Here is a 23,203-nt window from a genome sequence, read left to right as displayed (position 1 = left end):
ATTGTTCGTCATCAACGTTCACGCGTTCGTCGCCGGTCCGCGAAAGTCCGAGTACGAGTATTAATTAGCCGTCGTTGTCGTTAATTATCGTACAAATTCGATCGCGTCGCGTGTCCTGATGTCGTAATCGCGATCGCGTGCGCGAGATTCATCTCATCGGCCGCGAATCTCGCTCATATAATATTTAGTCGTTCGTTCCTCCGAAAGATCGGACGATATCACAGCTCCGCGACTCGAGCCGAAAGTACGCGAAAAGTACGAGCGTATTAATTAGTATCTTTATGTCGCTAATTATCGTACAAATCCGATCGCGTCGCGTGTCCTCATATTGTGATCGCGATCGCGTGCTCGAGATCGATCTCATCGGTCGTGAATCGTAAATCTCGCTCATCAACGTTCGTTCCTCGGAAAGATCAAAATGGCGTGACGTCACAACTCCGAGTCGAGCCACCGATAGTTCACGGGTGCATCGCGAGAATTACGGGCGCTTTCGTCGTTCGATGAGGCCCTCCGAAGTGGCCTTGAAAAAAGCGGCGACGCGAAAATGGAGCATCGGTTTGTTCGTGCGCGAATAAGCTCTCGCGATTATCGCTTTTTACCGAAACGCGTTGAAGATGTGATAGATAAAACCCGGGCGTCGCCGCTCGTCGCGAACGAAAAAAAGTAACGCGAGTGCAAGTGCTTCGAAGCTTCTACGAGGAGGAGGCCCAGGGTGGCGTCGGGCAACGGCGGAACAACTAGATGGTAAATAATTTATTTATTATTTGTTTTATTATACTATTGATTTATTTTTCTTTATTTCAGTTTAATTAATATAATTTCCATGTATTTATATTTTGCAGGTTACAACTGCGCTGCTGCGCAGTGTCTGGTGGCCATTTCGGGATCGAATATCGGCGACTTCAGAGTGCGTCGCGAGAGAAGTCGCCTTCGTCGTTCGATGAGGCCCTTCGGTTAGTGGTCTTGGAAAAAGCGGCGACGCGAAAACGGAGCGTCGGTTTTATTCGCGCGCGAATATAAGCTCTCGCGATTATCGCGTTTTACCGAAACGCGTCGAAAATGTAATATAGCTAAAACCCGGGCGTCGCCGCTCGTCGCGAACGAAAAGAAGTAACGCGAGTGCAAATGTTTCGAGCAAGTATTTTCTACGAGGACAGTTCTCGACGCAGAGGTTTCCTACAGGAAAAATGATATCGGCGAGGAATCCAAAGTACGCCGAGACCGGAGAAAAGAATAGTCGAAATGTGAGTCGATATATTTATTTATTTATTTATTGATAAAGCGATAGAAAAATATAATATTTCCTGACCGTATATATTTGTCCTGACCAGACAAGTATATTTCCTGTAATTTGCTGCTATTTCAACCATTTTGAATATCCATTGAAATGTAATCTCGAACTTTACTTCTCTTGTTATATATACATATATATTATTACATTTAGAGAAAGATGGACAGAGAGAGGGCGAGAGAGAGAGAGAGAGAGAGAGAGAGAGAGAGAGAGAGAGAGAGAGAGAGAGAGAGAGAGAGAGAGAGAGAGAGAGAGAGAGAGATCTGTTATCTTGATATTTTAATATTATTTCAATATAAATTTCCATATTAAATAAATTACTGCAATTAATTCATTCTCTTTATTAGGCTATTTTTAATTAAATTATATTAAAGTGTTTTGAATTTTATTTATGTCTTAAATAAATAATTAATTCGTCCTACATCGATAGATACTTTGGGAATTGAAGCAATACAATTAGTCTTACGAGAATTCACCGTATAGTATCTCCCTCCCTCTCTCTCTCTCTCTCTCTCTCTCTTTCGAGACATTGTGATTAGAATAAAAAAACAATAAGCTAAAATAATAACAAAAAAGCTGTAGTCTTTCTATGAAACAGGAAAATTTACCTCCTACGGACTTTTTTAGTAAAAAATTTTTATTAAAAATATATTTTTCTATTCTTCGGTCTTGTTTAACTGTTTTACTCAAAAGAAATCATATATCATAGAAAAGAAGATATATGATTAAATTAGATTTTATAACAAGTATATTAATAATGTTTATGTACAATGTTTACAACACACGGTGATACAGAAAATGTCCGCATGTTTACGGTGTTACGTGTATATATATATATATAATACAACAAATATTATTAACTCGAAGTCATTCAAACTATTAATATGTGGCAGTTACGATGAGGAATACGAATCGAAAATAATTAAAAAATCATGTTAATACTATAAAACATACATAAATAAAATTGTGATATAAAACAGCAAATTGCTTATTTCCCACAAAAATATGTACATTAAAAATTTCTCAGAGAATTAGTGCATTAATATAGGGTTAATTTGCTATGTAAATTAAAAATACAGATCTCCGCTACATTGCGCATCACAATAATGCATAGTATGAACAAAACTATCAAATGTGCGGTACAAGAAATTACAGGAAGGAAATAAGGGAAATATTTTATCCAACTCTTTTATATCCATCTGATTGCACCAATTTCTTTTATTTATATGCATCATATCAATGTGCAATGGAAATCTGTAGAGAAAAAAAAAACTTAATTTTAATAGTTTTACAAGTAGTTTCCTTCTCTTATAATAATCAGATTTATCAATCATTGTCATGGCTGTGTGTTGGCACATCTTACTCATTCTAGTTTTTCCTATTAGCTTAAGTGTGTGTTTATATATGTATGTACTTTGCACCAGGTTAATTAAATAAATTTTAGACTATGATTCACATTATTTTGACGCAATAACGTGCATTACAGATCTATACATAAACGAGTTAGATACTAATTAAAATATTATATCTATTACAACTATATCATATGAATTACCGCGAGTACATACAAATTTAATATACAGAAAAGTAAAAATACAAAATAGAAACTGGCCGCCGGTAAAATAAAAATTAGATTTAGTAAGCTAAAGTATTAAATTAAATAAAACGCGCTTCAAAACATACGCATGTCGTAAATTAAAATAAAAATTATAATGAAACTAGAACAAAACAAGCGCGCGCTACGCGCGACATTTCTCGATTTTATATAAAAAAGAATGATATTTTTATTTAAAGTTTGTTTAAACCTGATTAATATTTTTTGATAGAAATCAGCATAAAGTGTTAATTTGCTAATTAAATTTTAAAATAAAAATATAAAAATTAAAATAATAATGTTATAAATAATATTTTATAATACTTTAAACTCGAATAATATTTTTTGACAGAAATCAGCTGATAACTGTCAAAAATATTAATCGAGTTTAAAGAATTATAGCATATATTATTTAAAACTTATTATTATTTTAAAATTTAATTAACAAATTAACGCTTTAATCAGTTGATTTCTGTCAAGAAATATTAATAAGGTATTAATTTGTTAATTAAATTTTAGAATAAAAATATGTTATAAAAATTAAAATAATTGTTTTAAATAATATGTTATAATACTTTAAACTCGAATAATATTTTTTGACAGAAATCAGCTGATAACTATCAAAAATATTAATCGAGTTTAAGGAATTATAATATATTATTTACAACATTATTATTTTAATTCTTATAACATTTTTATTTTAAAATTTAATTGGCAAATTAACGCTTTAATCAGCTGATTTCTGTCAAAAAGAGAAAGAAGAGAGAGATTCATCGAGTCGCGAAATATCTTGCGTCTTTCTCTGTTCCTCGTCGCGTCCTTCTCGCGTTATCTCCAATTCTTTCACGTTCGAGTGAGCACGGCTCGGAAACTCGAAACGCGCGTCCGAAACTCGATACGCAGATAAAAACTGAGGCAAAAAATATATCCTTCAACAAACTTTTTCTTTTATATGTTTTAGTCATCTATACTCGCGATTGCACTTGTAGTTTTGAACGTTCTTTACGAAAGTCAGTTCATTCAAGGCGCGCTTTGACAACGATTTCTGAATTATCGCGGTTTCTCGTACCATTCTTAAATATCAGAACGACGAATCTTAATGAATGTTCAAATATATTTACTGAAAAAATCAATCAGTTTGTTCAAAATAAAATTAAATAAAATAATAATATGTTTTAAAATGACATGTTATAATACTCTAAACTAATATTTTTGACAGTTATCAGCTGATTTCTGTATCATTCTTTTTAACATAAAATCGAGAAGCTTGTGTTGTTCTAGTCCCTTTCTAAAAAAGGTATATTATATAATAAGTCGATTCTCGCAAGTATTGTTGCCTTTTTTTTTCCGATGTTGATTAGCCTCGATTTACGTTGTGCGTTATATTCATAGCATCGAGAGGCTATTATCGCGAGGATTAGTTTGACAGTTTGTCCAAAATAAAATTAAATAATGTTTTAATATTTTAAATTCGATTAATATTTTTGACAGTTATCAGCTGATTTCTGTCAAAAAATATTAATCGCGGACAAAGTATATATTATAACATATATTATTTACAACATATTATTATAATTAAAATAATATTTTGTAAGTAATATAATATACATATTCTTATTCGAGTTTTTAAAGTATTATATTATAACATATTATTTAAAACATATTATTTTATTTAATTTTATTTTGAACAAACTCAAACTGCTAACCCTCGCGATGACAGCTGCTCGATGCTATGAATATAATACACAACGTGAATCGAGACAGCCAATCAGCAATCAACACCGCGGAAAAGCGACAACAATATCAATAACATGCCTTTTTTAGAAAGGGATTATCCTGACATTATCTTGAAATATTGCTTTTGAATCGCCACATCAATCAACTGCTATATTCGTTGTGTCTCGATCTACGTTCAATAATGATCAATTTATTGCTATAATATCGTTTTAAAATCGACAAGTGATTTTCGCGAAAATTGCACTTACGTGTAATTGGCGAAAAATTTTCTATTAAAACATTTATGATAATAAATAGGAAGAAATATTTAAAATACGCTAATTGTAAGTTTTTAAGAGGTTTTCATAAACGAAGCACCAAGGATATCACTTGCAAAATCTATTATTAATAACTAATATTAATTGATGGCAAACGCATCATTTACGAAACGACGCGTTCTACGCGATAATGTCTAATAAATTAATTATGTACTTAATTGTCATCAGAAAATCGATGATACGATCGTTGGTAACGTTTTTCATTACGTCCTGCTATCTTACAAGTATTGATATCCTTCATATGCATCCTTGTTCTATCTAGTCTCGCATTCGATCATCCTCCCGAGTCAGTCGCAAATAAGTAACATAATTACACGTACAATGTACTTGTCATTAAAACGCGAATTGATACTTTCACGTCTCAAAGTCCAATTCTTGGTCCCTCGATTGACGCTGTTTGCTCTTCGCTCTCCTCATCTTGGTTGCGATTTTCTTCTTTTTCGGCTTCGGCATGATCTCGCAGCTGCAACCGCTTCGCACCCTGATATAATCCAACGTCCATCCGGACCCGCTTACACTATTGCCAGCAAACGGGGGGGGTACCTGATGGTGTTCCTTGTGATGATGTCTTCTGTGCTCCTCCATTCCAATCTGTATATGAATGAGAAAATTAGTACATTAATTACATCTCTTAATTCCGCTTAATCATACATTATTAAGATTTCTCAATGATCATTTATAATTATACATTGTTTTAAATAGATTCATAATAGTACAAAGAAACCGTAATCTTAAAAATATTAATATATCTATATATTAATATATCTAATATATTTTTTATATATAATAAAAAATGTATTACTTTCTTTTGAATGATGAAATTATAATAGAGAATTTTGATGATTCGTGATCATACCTTCGATCCAGGATTCTCGATGATAGCATACGTATACGAGAACTGTTGCACGCATCTAGACTGGTTGGCGAACTTCCGGTCGATGAACCTGCATGGCTTATCGAGAACGTCTGGTCTGCAAGAAAGCTCGAAGAACCTCTGCACATTGTTGACATCTCGATAGAGTTCAACGTACATATCTTGTCGATTTCGACCACCGACCGGTTGCACTGTTTCAAATATCATAGGACAGCAATCGACCGGGTTGCCGTCCTCGCCTCCTTCCTGACGCAGAATCATCTTCATCTCTTGATATGGCGTTCGCTTGTTCGTTGGCTCCTCCAGTGGCACTGTCCTGTAATGGCAGATGTTTCTCTTGCTTAATCGATTCTTATTTTTGATCAATTCTTTCGTAATCAAACCTCTCTTTACTATATTAATTTTTTTAAGAGTGTAGGCAGAGGACATGTGTTATTTAGAGAACTTTTCTCATTTTTCAAATTCTAATCGTTGCCCCGAAAAACATAATCGTCGTGTTAACAAGCGAATTAATGAAAAAAATATGTAAAAAAGAAAATTATACTTGGTGCTACGCCACGCTGAGCCCTGTTGAATTTAAATCGGATTTAGCTCGCCACAAACACATACACACAGAGGAGGAAACGATATTCCTCCTATGTTGACCGCGCCCATATCTAAATTACGCGGTAGAATGTTGTGGCGATTTAAAAAAGTTTCGCGAGACATGATATTTTACTTCGTTTTATATATATATTATTATTATATTAGCATTTTATGTGTAGCAATGATAATAATTAAGATAGCGTACTGAATACGAATAGCGTACAAATACAAATGTTAAATAATAAACGCGAAGTGTGTGCACCGCGTTTCTACGCATTTCAATTGATCATTATTCGCGCAAATATTATTAAATAAAAGCCATGATTACAAAACAAAAAATTATCAAAAAAGGGAACATATCTTGGTTAAAAATTGTTGTAAATACTGAAAAAGATTAAATTTGAGTTTTGTATGCTTAAATTAGATTGACAAAGTATATTTAATGATAATTATATTCTCATTTTTTCCCGTTATTTTTTTTCCCCGAAAATCTTTGCTTACCAACGAGAGATATGTCGTCTGGAAGGCTGTTCCCTGGGCCTTCGAGAGGAGACGGCTAAAGTCAGATTGTTGGCGGCAGTAAGCCGCGGGCACAGGAGTGCGGTCAGCCAAACCACCTGCAACGAGAATCATGGGAACGCATAAATTATTTATTCACATGTTTGACATCTGGTCTCTCTTTCTCTTTTTCTCTCAATTTTAAAAATTAAGAACATAAATCTCTCAATAATTATGCAAAGAAACTTTTATCATCTACTTGCGATTAAGTACTGATTACATACAAATTTTCATATAAACCAATATTTCTATAATCTTTATTATGCCATTTATTAAAGCAGATGCATTTTTATTCACGTCTGACAACAAGTCAAGTAACTATATTTCTATTGCAACAAGTATAATATATATATATATACATATGTCTTAATAGTCACAACATGCCGTTCACCGGCAAAGACGCATAATTTTACAATAAGCATATTTTGCGTATTGTCAGTTTAGAATTGCCTTGATAATAATATCGGTGAAGGATCGTGCGTGAGAAAGAACCGGACAGGGTTCGGAGACTGGTACGCGAGAACGCGCAAATAAAACACGGTGTTAGTCACGCATCTCGCCCCGAATCCGCGGACACGTGAACGAGCGCGGTATATAGTGTGAGCTTACGTGAAGGTGAAAACATTAATTCGGCTTATAATTTTTATGCAAAACAGGCCTTACGGCGCCGCCGTCGCCGCTCGCTGCTTATTAATACGTAAGCGTGCCTCTTTCTCGCGCGCGGTACACCACACTTTCGATTTAATTGCGCCGTATAACTCGTCACCGCAGGAGACACACGGAACCGGCTTGTTTCATTCACTCGACTCAACGTCTTCCTTTTCTTTATTGCTTCACAAGAAGATTCTCTCTCTCAAAGTTCGCGTAAAGTGTAATATTTACAGTTGTAGAAAAAACCGGGAAAGAAAGAGCGGTATCGATAATCTATAGAAAGTATATACACCTATGTGTGCACACAATATAAGAAAGAATGTAAATGTTTCGTAAATAGATTCTCTCCACAGCTAATTTTGAAGGAAAAATGTCGTATCGACAAAGATCTTTATTAATAATTTATAGCAATGTACATATAATAAACTAAGCGTTATTCTCAAGAGTTAATAAGCGTTACATCTCGTAATTCCGCATCATCAAGTATCCCGATATATATGACATTTTTCTTTCATATAATACATTAAGAATACTGTCAAGGGATAGAACGAAAACTTCTCGACGAGGTTTATATAAACGAGAGAACGCGATATAGAGCCGACATCGCCGACGTTTAATTAAGCCATCGTTTCTCCGGGTGAACGATTAACTAAGCGGCGGCGCCTCCTGTACGAGGAACTCGTATTGGACAGAACTGCGCGTTCGGATTAAACGGATGTTTAATCACACATCGGGACCACACATCACGTACCCCGTGATCTTATCGAATTCTTGCATCATCCGGGGAAGGAATTCTCTCTCTTGCTGGCAGTGCGATTTTAATCATATAGAGATGTACCGAGTGCACGGTAGCGGACATTACAACACGACTTAATTCGCGTTAATTGCTCGCTAAATCAAGATTATAATTATTACCACAATGCGATCAAATTGTTCGATCGTGTACACGAGTGCCTATGAATAGATTCGATTATTCAAATCGGATATGTATCCCGAGGCAAATTAATAATTTATAATTCCTATATGTGAACTTAGCATCCTATTTTTAATGAACGATGTTTTTTGTAGCCGTTTATAGTGACAATAATTTCGTTCCTATAGTCGAAGCCATAAAAAGATAGACATTTTCAGAAAATAATTGTTATATTCGACTTTAAGAAAAAAATTATACAATGATCACTGGTATATCTTGATTCAAAATTATTTGCAATTATTAGTAATAATTTTCTCTTCATTTTTAATTGCGCTGTTTAAAAGTATATTTGCAAGTGAAAAACAGTTCACATAGATAATTATATCTCGCGATGAAGATTATTTCTCGTGCCAGAAATCGCAGCCGTAAGATTTCACGGCGATGCTCCTAAAGAAACGAAGTTAAGCCGTTACCTCGATGTCATGCCCGGACCAAGAAGACGTCAATTAGCATCGTGAATTCTTCTCTCTCTTTCCCCGCATTCTTTACGATAATGAAACGGATGCTTTCTGCGAAAGTTGAAATTAGCCGGGCGTTTCTCGAGCCGAAAAGTACGATGAGATAATCCCGGATATATTTCGGCCGACCAAACGCGCTCTCTCGTAATCCTGTTCCAATCGCCGGGCAATTTGCTCGTTTTCGCAATTTTAGCTAATGACAGTTCGCAACTTATCCACCCCGATCATTTTCAATGTCGGCGCGGATAAAGATTTATCGTTACGGCGCGTCCGCGCGCGACGCAAAAGTTGCTTGAGCTACGGCTACGCGGATTACAAACTCGTTTCGCCTTTGCAAAAGTACGCTGTATATATTTCCATACAGAAGAAATTCGTACATTGATTACCGAATGAAAATGTGAACCGGTCCATTATAAGCCTTCACGTAACGAAGTTAATCGAAGATGACGTTTTTATTGCTTCTTTGCGTTCCAAGTACTTTCCCTTTTCTCTATACATATAATTTATGTACACTCTAATTTACATTTCGAATCTCGGCCACACGTATTTTTATCTGAAAACGTTTATCGATCACTCTGTATCGATCAATAACAATTATCAATGATATCCTATCTTCCCGCCATTTGTATGATTGTCAGAATATCTAATAAGTCGCAAGGAAGATTAATTATAAGAGACAGAAATACTTTCACGTGTTCGTATCGTTAGCATAATTAATCACAAACGCATATGACCTGATAATACACTATCGCACCAATCACACTTAATTCCAAAAGTTACTTAAGTTCAAGGTATAGCGATAAAGTAACATTCGCCTCTCTCTCTCTTTCTCTCTCTCTTATCCCGGTTGTCTTCACCGTCATGGTGTATCAACAGAGAGGAGGAAATATCGTCCCTCCCACGTGGAAGCGGCGGAAATAATTTGTGACGCAATTAGAGTCCCATAACGCATTGACGATGACGCCGCGAAGCCGGCGGTCGGGGCCCGACTAGTCCCCAACTCTTCGTATCTCTTGCCTCCCGGAATGCACTCCGGGTCCGAGAGAGTTGCGATATACGTACAGCTACGATATACTTCGGGTATACCGATAACGTTCGGGGAATCGTGGAGACCGGTATCCGGATGAGGACGCTGCTTATCGCCCGACCATGTTTATGTCGCCACGTGGGTGCTCGCTTGAGTCCCGTTCTTTTTTTTTCTTTCTCTCTCTCTCTTTTCCCATTGTAGGCTGCCGATCCGAAAAATCGATCACCATATCGATCTCGTGTTCAATTTATTAGTCATGCATGTATATACATACGCAAAATCATCGGTGATCAGTGATTGCCGACGACTTTAAAGTCATCTCGGAATATTTAGAAGTAAGACTTATCAGAAGGGAAAAGGATTGAATTTCGATCAAAATATTGATGAAAAGATGAGATTCAAGGGATTTTGTGTTACATATTATTGTTTAGGACGTTTAGGACATTGAAAACGGAATTTTTTCTTCGATAATTCATTCATCCAAGCAGGATCATTAATTCTTCGAGCGAGAAACGCGAACAAACGGCTAATTAAAACCTCAGCGTTCTTTTAAACTCCAATAGCATATATAATCAGCGCGCGTTATTTATCGCTACCGGCAGTGAGATTTACAGGGTACACCGTGCAGAGAGATCTAGGCAAAGGTGTTATTATATATTTAAAAAGCATATAGGCACCCAGAAATACCAGCGAGATTACCGATCGTGAAATACACAAGCGTTCGCGTAACAAGAGAGTGATATCGTGCGAAATCATATGGCGAACGCGAATTCCGCTTCAACGCAATTCTCTCGCGTCAAAAAATCGCGACGGCGAACCGCGCGATAAAAATCCTTCTACCGCCGATCGGAGGCGGCAGTTAACGCGGGTACAAACGTAATCCAGCGGGCATTCTCTCTCGCGCCATTGGCCGCGACTTTTTCACGTCCGGTTACCGCGGGTGCCGCGATTGGAGAAACGCGTGCCGATAATTTATGAGCCTGCTCGAGTGTGGCCGGTGCGGTTTCCCGTTCGCAGAAACTGTACCGTTTACATTGTACGCCTGTCGCCGCCTGCGTCCGCGATGTCTGTTACGTCGTAAATAATGAGATATTGTATCGTGTCTCCCTCGTTAATAAGCCATTGATTTGAATATCAATTCTGAATGGCGAAAGATCTGTCTTTCGAAATATTCGCGAAAAAAACGCCACGTCCCACTTGATTCGATCGTGATTATGCGAAATATCGCGATAATGAATAATATAATATATGTATAAGAGTTGCCTTTATTACATTGAAGAAATATCGACAATTTAATTACAAAAATATATCACCTCCTGAGTTATAAATGCACTTTGATTTATGAGGAGTCATTTATTCGCGCCATTCATTGGAAAGAACATATTCAAGATCGCGTCTATATGTACCTATATACGTAATTGATTCGTCACGAAAAGGTGCGTAATCTTCCGCGACTTTTACTGCTCCATTCATTTAAATTAGTGTACGTTCGAAGAAGAGCACGCGCTTTGGCACACAACGCACTTTCGGCTTTTACGCGCTTGTAACGACCCACGGATCGCATTCCGGCAAGATTTTACGACGTGTTCGACTATAACACAGATTAGACATCGCAGATAGTGTACTTCATACTTCGAAGATTGAAGTATAAACACAGATACAGATTCGATAAACACTTCAAATTATTATATACGTTATCTTTTTTTTTCTTAAAAAAAAAACAAAAATCTTGAAGTACGTATCTCTCGCAACAAAAAATTTAATTACCTTCGTTAATTCACAATTATAGTCGACGAGCTGTCATTCTCGTCGAGAGGTGATAGATCGTCACTAATGATTCTTTAGAGGATCTTTACGCGTTAATGACTATCCGACAATTATCGGTGCTTCCGTATGATTTAAATGATTGTATATATAGCAACAAATTAAGTTTGAGCCGGTAAAATAGTAGAGCGTTGAAACGGCCGGTTGGCCTTTACTGGCAATCATTAAAGACAGTTTACACGATAAACTCGCGACAGGACTCGAAGCAGCCAGCTCGTGTTTACCCAACCGTCAATGCAGCGCTCGTATCATTAGCATAGTCTTTGTGCATTTATAAAGACCGGAGGTACTCCCGGCTTATTGCAAAGTGCCAAAGGTGGTTTCAACACCAGCATTTCACCATTTATTAAACGTTTCGAGAGAAGTACTTGATTCTTGTCCCGTGCCCACATTTTTTACCAATTCCATTCTGATCCTGCAAATTTTATACGATATATTCTTCATATTTTATGCGATATTTACATCACTTAATACCTGAATATACGAATTCTACTTCGCATCCCGACTTTTTTACATTCTTTTCCGATAATTGATCGAGAGCCACTTTGTCATCCGCGAGACGGATCACGATTCAAGTCCTTACTCGTTCGCGTCTAATTTTGTTCGTTCGACGAATCGGAAGAGTAACATACGACGAGCCCACAATATATATTGCGCATCGACAACGCGTGACAACGCGACGCATGGCGCGAGTTAAGCGAACGCGATGTAATTTTTTTTCACCGTGGAAAGGTAAACATCGTGGAGCGCATGACAAACGGCAACTATCGAGTGCCTGTTAGAGATAGGTAAGGAGCAATGAAAGGTCCTCCAGCGTGCCGGCCGGCACAATAAACGGCCAACGGCGAAGTGGCTCGCACGGGAGGGCACAACCCGCGGACTGTTTAGACAGCGAATGCTTCGCCGTGTGTTATGATTGACGTGTATAAATATTTGGTTAGTCGCCTTGCCATCTCGTGCGTGTGATGCGCACGGTGCGTAAATCGTGCGTACAGTTACGCGCGCGCGTACTTTCCGTGAGACACCGCAGGACTCTCTTTCCTCTCCCTTTTCTACTCTCGTTCACGACGGCAAATTAAATGACGATCCGCTCGTCACGTGAGATTTCACAGATGGCTGCGAGTGCTGGTCGACAGATCGGAACGGAATCGGCCCAAAGGAGGAAGCATCGTGTAAATTTTTTTTTTTTTTTACGCATACTTCACGCGCGTGTTTGTCGCGCAAAGTCGTGATTCAAGTGGGAAGCTGAAGAACGCGACGACGGTTTCCGTAAAATAAGTGTCTAGCATATAGTATATCCCGTCGCGACGACACCTGTCTCCCAGCGGGGTAGTCGCGACATCGCGATTGTTCGATACGTTGACACGAGTGGAATGTTAATTGGGAAAACGAGGAAGCGCGACTTGCCTTATACGTTTGTTATATAATTCGGTTTAAAGCCGAATGGAGAAAGAATGTCGAGCTCCACTCGCGATATATGTATGCGTCTGTCTATCTCGCGTTGAAATATATAATACTTTTCTCTTCTCTACCAATCGGGTATAATCGAGTTAGAACGTACGAAAAAAAAGAAACTATTGGAAGGGAACGACGTCCCGGCGGCAAATACGATACACCCACGACGACTCACTAAATCATCCACGCAAAACCACATGCGCGCAGAGATCCACCCTCTTTTATATTATATTATGCCTAACTGCGATTCGTAATATATTATTTCCAAATTGTTTTAAATTACAGGCTGCGCGACTGCGACGGGTCCATGCGATAATAGAAGAAGGCGTTCATCCGACAAATATCTTATTGCGAGGCGTTCACGGACCCCTGGAGCATCATGTCAAATTGGTGAACGGCTTATGTAAGTAACGTATACGCAAACATTATATCTCTCTCTTTTTTCCATTGTGCTATTCCGAAAGAATAAAAAAAATCGATGAAAAAAGAGCAAATGCAATTTTTTAATTATGCGCAATTTAATCAGGCGTTATAAGTTTTTGTGTTATGAACGATCGGAAAAAAAAAATTGTTTCGACAGGTTTCATAATTTATATTGAAATGATTGAGTCATCATTAAGCGTTTATACAACTCATTTGTCTCTAATAAATTTGAAACTTTACGAGTTCGTTTAATGCATTCTACGAATCAATCTGATGCATTAGCATTTGTATAAAAGCCAAGACGGCGAAGTCACGCCTCGTTTCTGGTTGGTCTGCTGCCAATCGTCAGTTTTAGCTCTTCCCACATATTATCTGCGACAAGGCGTGAAATTCGCTTTACAGTCGCTGATCACGAACGATATGCGTAGGCGGATGATTCAACAGAAGTAGTTGGTCGATGGCTTTGAAAGCGATACGTGAACTACGGTATTCGATTTCCGATTAGATCCAAACCGGTATATAGATATATATCGATCGGACAAACCGAGAACTGCGTTTACAGAGTCATTCCTCGGTCATTCGCGATGATTTTGCTATCGGTGCGAATGACTTCTATTTCGAACACTGACATTGCTAAAAAATATATTCGCTATTTCGATTAAAATCTCAGTATATAATTAAAAATTAAAAAATAGGCACAGAGACCCTTTTCTAAAATAAATAAGACGTTCTTCTAAAATAAATGTAACGAACGACGCACTTTTGCATAAATTTAAAACGCTCTTAAAGTTTCACTGTGCTTCGCACAGACGTGTCGAACGATGGTGCCGACGGCGATGCGAAGTAATCGGGAATGCACCTAGCTCTCCAAAAATGCCGACCGTATCTTCATCGCGACATCCGGCATTCGCACAAATCGGCGGACTCCGCACACATCCGTTTAACACCGCGTTAAGAGGATTATTTATTGAAGGCATGATCGGCGCCGATGCCGGACCGATTAGCATAGTAATACCGCGCCGTGGGCCCCAACCCTGCGATGGCCGCGTACACGATTTACACGCGTATGCGTGCGCACCGCTAATCTACCATTATTAAATTATCGGCACAGCGCGCGCGGGCTGCATCGATGATTATCATTTATCAATATCACGGGCGCGTAGTAACTCGTCGCCGTGCGTCTATATACGTCGTCGGCGCATAATGTTATATGTAAGATAACGCTGGTATGTGCGTGACGTCAATCGGTGATATTGCTAAGGGGATATTGCTTTTTCCTTTGCGATAATTTCTGATCCGCGGATGCTAATTGCGATCTCGATATGTGATGTATAAACTTCCATACTGCAGTTTATCGCTCTAGCTGATGACAAATTCTTAAACGAAATATTGCATATTGATCGATCGATTCTGCGCTATGTCCGATAGATCGAATCTCATTGTCAGTAGCGCTCGAAGATACTTTGAACATTATTAAAGATTCTGTCGCCTTCCGCAAGTCGGACTAGTCTGAGCGAGAGACGAGAAACGATATTCAACGACGAAAGTCAGCTGTGAGAAAAGGCGACAAGCCGCAGAGGAAAGGAAGATGAAAGGAACGAAAGCGCACGATCCGCGCCATAATTCTAGAAGTTTATCGATGCGCCTCCGTGACAGGTGATGGCTGACTAAAGAAAAACACATCGTTCATAGCTCTATCGACATAGTTGGCGCGATTGTGTGTACATACGCGCGCACCCTGCTATCTCGATAATATGCTAATAACACACGCGACGGGCGGTACTTTATGATCGTTGCATCGATGCTGGATATCATAATTATTGTTTCGTTGCGTTCGTTCGTCCGGCACAATACGACATCGCCATGGACGTCGATTGTTGCGTCAATCGTATACTGGAAACGCACGATTGAAATAACCAGTGAGTTTACATACTCCACCACATACAACGAGCGCATGATTGAGAATTTTATTAACAGTACCCCGCTACTATTAACACTAAGTTTCAACTGACTTTGAAAATTAACTTTGATTAAATAATTATGACTAACGCAGCAATTACTAATTGTACTTTCTTATTTTCTCGAAATTTTTCTTTTTAAATTTTCTTTTCCAAGTTTTTCAATTATAATCGTTAGCTTTTATTTTTGCATATAATTCTCTAAACACTAGAAGAGAGGATTTCGAGAGACGTATCGATTTTAAACGCACAGATCGCGATTGGTCCAATGTTCGTCTTATTTAATTAGCACTTACCGCGACGAGGAGGGTGCTGAGAGCTTCAATTCGCATAGTAGCTGGCCAGGCCAGCAAGGAGGCCGTAGGTTGCGAGCTGGTGGATCGATCCGCTCGTATCGATCCTTGAATTACCGATCCCTCGGCTATCGGCTTTTTACTCGGCGGCCCTAAGTATATCGGGCCGACGACGATGACTCTCTCCCGGCCCCACGTCGATTTCTCGTGATGATCCGCCGTGCCGATCCGGCGATGACATGGCTACCGCGTCACCAATCTATCGACAGATAAACATACATACATATATTAACGGTTTCTTACAACACCGCTTTAATCGCAACGAGATAATCATCGACAAATCATCGCTCTGTCCAAATCGTTATCGATGCCAGCGATCAATTATTTTCATTACACTCTAACATTTGCGTGAATTTATTACAGAAACTCAGCTTCTAAAAATAATCATAAAAATTCAATAAAAAATAAATTTCATAATATATTATTGATATATTTAAAGACTGATTCAATTCGGTGATTTTCATATACATAGATTTTCTAATAGATAAGATTATTATTATTCGGCAATATTACTAAATAAAATTAATTATATTGCGCCTTTACTTTAATCGCAAATATGAAACTATGATATTTTAATTTGCGATACATCTTTTTTATTCTATCACGATCTCGTGATCTATCACACATTCTCACCTTTCATGTAGGAAAATTATTTAAGCAAACTTGTGTGTATTAAAATAATTTGTCACTTAAAATTTATTTAAAGTTTCGAAAACCGTTTTTAAAAACGCATATAAAGTATATGTCGCGATCAAAACTTCAAGATGATTTTTTCAGCAAATCATCCGCGAAAATCACAAATTAAACTTAAACTTGTGTAAACGTAAACGATATTAGAATTTCAATTGTGTGAATTCGAGAGGACAACGCGTTTACCGCGACATGTCAGGAGCGACTGTGGGTCTAATATTCGACATTTGCCGATAAAGTCTAAACGTTTCGTCACTCAATCGCGATGATGCTGTGAATCGATATCTTATCTCACGCCTCGCTTGTTGCCGTCGATTACGTCGCGCCGCGACATATGTTACTGACCTACCTAGAGAAATGTCATTCCTCATGGGAGACTCGACAAATGTTACTCTCTTGCGCAAAAAACTTTTTCTCTTTTCTTTCTTTCCCGCTAGTTCAGCATTCATTTCTTTCGTTATTTATCGTTTGGTCACTTGCGCTATCCATCAGAGACTTCGGCTATCGCATTATTGATTAATACACGATAAACAGCGAAGTGAACGATAATTCCTGCTCATTGTCCGTGTCCCGATAATTCCGCGTATAAATTCCGATTGATAAAAGACAAAAAAAGATACGGGCGCCATACGTAGCAGTATGGCGATGTCGACGCTCTCCTGGCATCATTCGTTATGTGAGTTAATGACTCTCGAGAAATCATCGATTGGTCCCCGTCTGGAAGCCGCGACGCCTCTCACACGGTGGAAACACGCCTTCTCACCGTATTGTAATGGACGGGACTTCACGCGTGCATGCGTTCACCGTTCAACCAGCGAACGAAAAGCCGAGCTGTTTCGATAAGCGACGCGATAGATGCGGAGGAAAGTCCGCGCCGTCGATGTGGAGTCCCATCGGGATCCCTTGAAAGATCAGGCAAGGTGACGCGGCTTAAAACGAGATCTGTGTCTGCAATCGCGTGTTTCCTCGATCGTTCCGAATTAATTCTAGCAAAATGTCAAGATCTGTTGTATCTGAGATACGGAAAGAAAATGGATGAAAAAGACGGTTCTCTTAATCCTTGCTTAGTTACATATCTAACGCCTCGTATCCAAAATATAATCTTGAGCAAAATAAAGTTTCATTAATGTTTTTTTTTTTTTTTTTTTTATAATAAGTCTAAAGTAAAGTTAATTGTCTTTAATACTTGAAAAATTAAATTAGAAGTGATAAAATCGTTAGTTTTTTTATTATAAAGACTGCAATAAAAACTATAATGGGCTCAATATATATATCGCGCGATCAATCATGTTGCTCGAGTTAAATACAAGCAGGAATTAATTGGATCACACATTTCTAGTATTTTAATATTCATGTTAAATGTCCCAGATTACTTATATACTTCATTCGTTAATCACAGTTAATTATTCATTACGATATATATTATTTTTCTTATTTTGTAAAATCTGTTTAAATCGAGGAATTTCTATCAGGAGCGGCACAATCAAACGCGTTTATCAAAGTCAATTACGAATAATTATGCGACAACTCGATGACGTAGATGTTCTACGGCGAAGAGATCGGTCCGTATGTTGGAGCTACCGCGAGTGCACCCATCGTCATGAATCATCGGCGTCCTCCTTCCGTTGATAATCGAAATACCGGTCGTCCATTCGATTCGATCTCTTGCAACGGGGACCGATGAAAGCAGCCGACGCGTAATCATGAGCAGGGATTAGAGTTATAATTTCGGATTATCGCGCCGACACAGCGCAGCGGAGATGTGTAATACACACCATATGATATATCATTGCTAGTGAGTCATGACGCGTGGAATTTACTTGATAAGACACTTGCACCGGCGAAACGTGTCGCCATTTCTTATCATACGGTGTTTCTTCGACATAATCGATGATAAGAACATGGAGATCTGACAGAGATCCAACACGAGAGCGGAGACACTTTCGTTTCGTCACCGAATGCATTATCGCGAATATTATCGACGTGATACGCGGAATTCGGTCAGAGTTTGCATTCCTTCGCTATTCGCGCATCGTTCTCGTATCTGCGTGTACCTACGTATTGCATACTGAATATAGCGAAACGTGCTGGAACACATGCGAAATGATCTACGCCGATCGACGATAATCGGAGGGACTTTAGTGCGCCGTTATCGAGCATCATCGCGCAATGCATTTAAAAAATGCACCGAACGTTTGCCAGATTTATATAGTCAATCGCTGTCACGAGCTGTCGACCAACACAATCGTTAACCATCTGTAAACATTTTAAACAAATTACAAACATTTTCGAAGTTGATTGTGAAAATAAATAAATGCGTTTATTTAATATTTTAGAACAAGTCTTCTAAATATAAAGTAAATAATAATAATAGGCACGTATGCAATTGACAATGGCAGATTATTTAGATGAGATTAAATTTAAAAAATATTTAATTAAATATTTTTAAAAAATAAAAAATCTTGGATCAGGAAAAATGAGAAAGAGAGAGAGAATTAGATATATAATATTGTAGATTTATTAGAAAAATACTATAGATGGCAGATAAATAATTTAGCATCGAATAAATAGCATCAGATCTGAAACAGCTAAAGTTTCACACACAAACGACGGCATTATTAAAGACTACACGATACTTGAAGGAGAATCATTATAATAATCCAAATCCCCCATAAATCATCCCAACACAATTCGTGATAATACCGGTACTACGATGGCGCACAATAATCGCGTTGTCGCGAGAATCCGTTCGAACGGGATTTCTCTACTAGAAAGAGCTGCTGCGAATAACCAAACCCACTAAAGATCAATGTCGCGTGGCGACGAACGGTGATCGTAGCAACAGCAGCAAGTGAATTTTTAATAGAAAGGAGCGTGACCAATCCGGAAACTGTGTTGTCTACCCACGTGAAAACTTTCTCTTCTCCCCCTCCGTCTACGCCCTTTCTTTTATTTCTTCGAGCATATGTGATCCGTCGTACGAACATGATCTGTCAAATAAACCCCGTCGAGCCGGATTACATTGCGCGATCTCCATCGATCCTTGTATTAACGATCCCGACGCCGCAGAGATAAGCGATCGATCGGTCTGCTCTTGAAGCACGAGCAAGGATCTGTTTAATTACTGCATCATTTGCGAATAACCAACGAGACGCATAATTCTCGCACAGTGACTTGCGATCTTGATAATTTTACCTGCATGAGTATTCACAATGATATGTTATTACACGTTATCACGAAACTATCATGATACAGATCTTTGTTAAGCATTAATATCCCACCGAGGAGAACAAATCGCGATATTGTATTCCGATCGATAGTTGAACGCGAATAAATTTGTATAATAGATGCAATTTTTTGTCGATCGATCAATTATGATGAAAATGAGTGATACGGTATGTAAGAGCCACTATTTCATCGGATGACGTCACAATTGTGCGGAACTTGGGTAACTTCGATACACGATAAGCGTTACGTATAATTCAGATATTTTGCGCCATCGCCCGAACGGCCAGGTATATGATGACGTGCGATTGGTGGGAGTTTGTATCGCGAAATCGCCGCGTAACACATCGATAAGTACAAAATGCATAGAAGCTCATTGGCATTTCGCAGAGGCGGAGCTGTCACGGCGGGCTTTGCGTTGAGTCACTTATCGGCGCCTGGCTACATCGCGATAAAAACATCGCGCCTGAGAATGCGTTGAGTCTGGTCAGCCGGCGCCTTCTATCTCGCCGTAGCTGTTATTAGTTTATTACCATTAACTTTCGCGGTAATTTACTTATACATGCGTCAAACTCTTGGCGACAAGAATGTCGAACGCGAGCGGTCAGACGGATCGAGATCGAGGCTGGCATTCGGAAAAATTATCCGTATTCTTAATTATTCATGTATAGTCGACACGACTGTGTTTTGTAATCGCGCGATCGAACTAAATCCTGGGGAATTAAATGCCTCTAACAAGAAAATCTAACGAGAACCACCGACGTTTACAAGTGCGACAGTCCGCGACACGTTTTGCACGTCGCGATATATTCTCTTTACGAGTTTCTTGACGTTGCCATTCTTTCCGCCTACGCGACGAATCCGCCTAAACGAATCCGCGATCTCTAATTTACGCTGACAGTTGCGTTCCGAGAATAAATAAGGAAACCGCACTCGTTAAAGTCGTACAAGCCAAGAGCACGCATTAACTTCGCACAGGTTTTTTCCACGTGGAAAGATATCACGCGCGGGCTCTTAATCTTCTTGCGACCGTCTCGTCCTTGATGTCCAAGTGAGACAAGGCTATCTGTTCTTTTCATCACGATAGTTTTCCTTGTCATATATTGCGTAAATTTTCTGTCGAAGGGTTTTTGTTATAATCTCATCACACTTTATTAGCGTAATATACAAAGATTTATGCAATTAAGATGATTTTATGATAGACACCTGAATATAAGACTCGTTTAATTTATTGAATTTTTTTTGTTCACGTAGTTATATAGATTTATTATGATACAGCGATTAATATTCTTTCGTAAACCATCCTCTGCACATAATGCCCTCTTTGAGAATGCCGAAAAGAAAAGGACATTATTAACGTTTTCGAAATTACATCTTGTACATCAACAACTGGACATAGCCAGAAGAAATTATCCCGTTATCAACAATTTCTTTTACTGCATCCTTCGAGTCGACGACGCGCGCAATAAACGTACATGTCCCGTGGTTTTACTATTCCACCTCGATCTTCTCCGTGCTTCTCTTGCAACGTGTTGTCTGTTCAATTAAAAAAATTCATCGCGACAGCAAAGACCGCGTGTGGGCATAAGTTACATCCGCCCAGACGCTAATAAGACACGAATCATCTATATACGCTTGCTCGCCGATGTGTCGCGTCTGAATATCAAGTCTACGCGAACAGTGAACGTGACGATATTGTTTAATATATTCCGATAGCTTTCGCGAATCGTTCATATCGACATTAAGTCAATCGGCGAACATCTGTCCGCTCGCGTTTACTCTCGAGAAAATCTTTAGGAAAAATCCGATGAATGAATGAAGGGAGGGGGGAATTGCTCGACTTTATCTCATATACATATGTCCACGCGATAGCTATGAAACCGAGATCGGCTCGCGATACTCGTATTACCGTGCTGATGTGATAAAATATCGCGATATTCCGCACGGATCGGTTTTATTATCGGTTCGCGATTTCCGCCATTTAAGTATGGCGGGAATATATTTAAAACCTAAGCGAATTATAGATAGATCTACGCGCGTGAAATCTATTACCTGACACAGAAAGATCGCGGAAGATATTTGTCGAACGATTCTGCGATATTATTATACGTAAAGGGATAAGTTATACGATAAAAATATTTATTTTTACATGGCACAAAATTTTATGCAAAATACAAAATATAAAAATAAAAATTTGAAAATATTTGTACGCGTATCGGAAAAAAATTATAAACGAAATCCAGGATTTCGTCTCGATTCAGGCGACAGTTTATATCAAGACAGAGATGACACTGACAGAGATCAAGTGTCCAATACATTTAATCGACCGTGATGAGTTTGACAACTACCGGGTATAAACAGCCACCCGGGAGAGCTGTAAAACGAGTCTAACGCAGCCGGAACTAATCGTCAAATGCGTTAAGCTCTTATCACGCTTGATTTACATCCTCCTTCTGCTATTCAAGCGTATCTCCTGAGAAAGCTTTCTCGACCGTGGCTAATCGCAAATTTATAAATATATCGGAAATATATGCGTCGCGTAAATCCACACTGGTTCTGCATAATTACGCGTTTTCACGATGTTTATACGAAAAGTAACGATCATCTCGTGCGAGTGAATCGGGGAATTTATCTTTCAACTTTCGTTATAAATTAAATTTTGGTGACATAATAACTGTTGCGTATCGCGTGACAATATTCTGCCAATAAACGGCTTTTTATATTTCGGGCCGATGGTAAATAATTAGTAACGATACGAATAAATCCTGTTTAAAAGTCGCTTAAAAGTCGAAGTTCATTTTCACCGGATACTTGCAAATAGGCCGACTCGCCTTCAAAACCGGCTCTATGATATTAAGCGCGACGAATCATCGGATATTCAGCACGGTCGAGAGATTCACCGCGACGATTTTATTCAGAACGAACGACAAACTCATTCATGATATCATTTGTGAATGGCCCGCAGGAAACTGGCCCCAGCTCAGGTATCACTGGATGAAGCGAGAGGACTGGTTCCCGGACCAGTCACCAATTAAAGTGTCACCGACAAAGCCGATGCTCTGTATTTATTACGTATTAAGCAATTGTAGATTTTTTTCAATGAAAACTTGAAATTCGTGTTTCCGTGACAAGGTGACAATCTTGGTGACGATGATGGTAACAATGAATGTATATACTTTGTGCCGCACCCCTAATTTAAAGATTCCCCTC

General features: G+C 38.6%; 1 protein-coding gene and 1 long non-coding RNA gene across 4 annotated transcripts in view; one reads left to right on the top strand and one right to left on the bottom strand.

The window, feature by feature from the left end:
* The first annotated feature begins 16 nt into the window (after positions 1-16).
* LOC145934839 (uncharacterized) overlaps positions 17-23,203 on the top strand; it is a 162,625-nt gene continuing 139,438 nt past the window's right edge. Inside the window, exons 1-3 of the long non-coding RNA XR_014425116.1 lie at positions 17-744; positions 843-1,244; positions 13,630-13,747. This is a non-coding gene — a long non-coding RNA (uncharacterized LOC145934839). The remainder of the gene's footprint in view (positions 745-842; positions 1,245-13,629; positions 13,748-23,203) is intronic.
* Positions 3,506-23,203, bottom strand: part of LOC145934836 (uncharacterized) — a 68,113-nt gene continuing 48,415 nt past the window's right edge. For all 3 annotated transcript variants that reach the window (XM_083035621.1, XM_083035620.1, XM_083035623.1), the window contains 4 exons: positions 16,022-16,277; positions 6,900-7,015; positions 5,796-6,129; positions 3,506-5,530 (listed from right to left, as the gene is read on the bottom strand). In XM_083035621.1, coding sequence (XP_082891747.1) covers positions 5,294-5,530; positions 5,796-6,129; positions 6,900-7,015; positions 16,022-16,057 — 723 coding nt within the window. In that variant the 5' untranslated portion in view covers positions 16,058-16,277 and the 3' untranslated portion in view covers positions 3,506-5,293. The remainder of the gene's footprint in view (positions 5,531-5,795; positions 6,130-6,899; positions 7,016-16,021; positions 16,278-23,203) is intronic.

Source organism: Prenolepis imparis, unplaced genomic scaffold (assembly GCF_030444845.1).
Source record: "Prenolepis imparis isolate NDT839.2.m4 unplaced genomic scaffold, iyPreImpa1.0 SCAF_4, whole genome shotgun sequence".
Lineage (NCBI taxonomy): Eukaryota > Metazoa > Arthropoda > Insecta > Hymenoptera > Formicidae > Prenolepis > Prenolepis imparis.
Note: the sequence above shows the minus strand (reverse complement) of the source record. Positions and strands in the feature narration are given on the sequence as shown.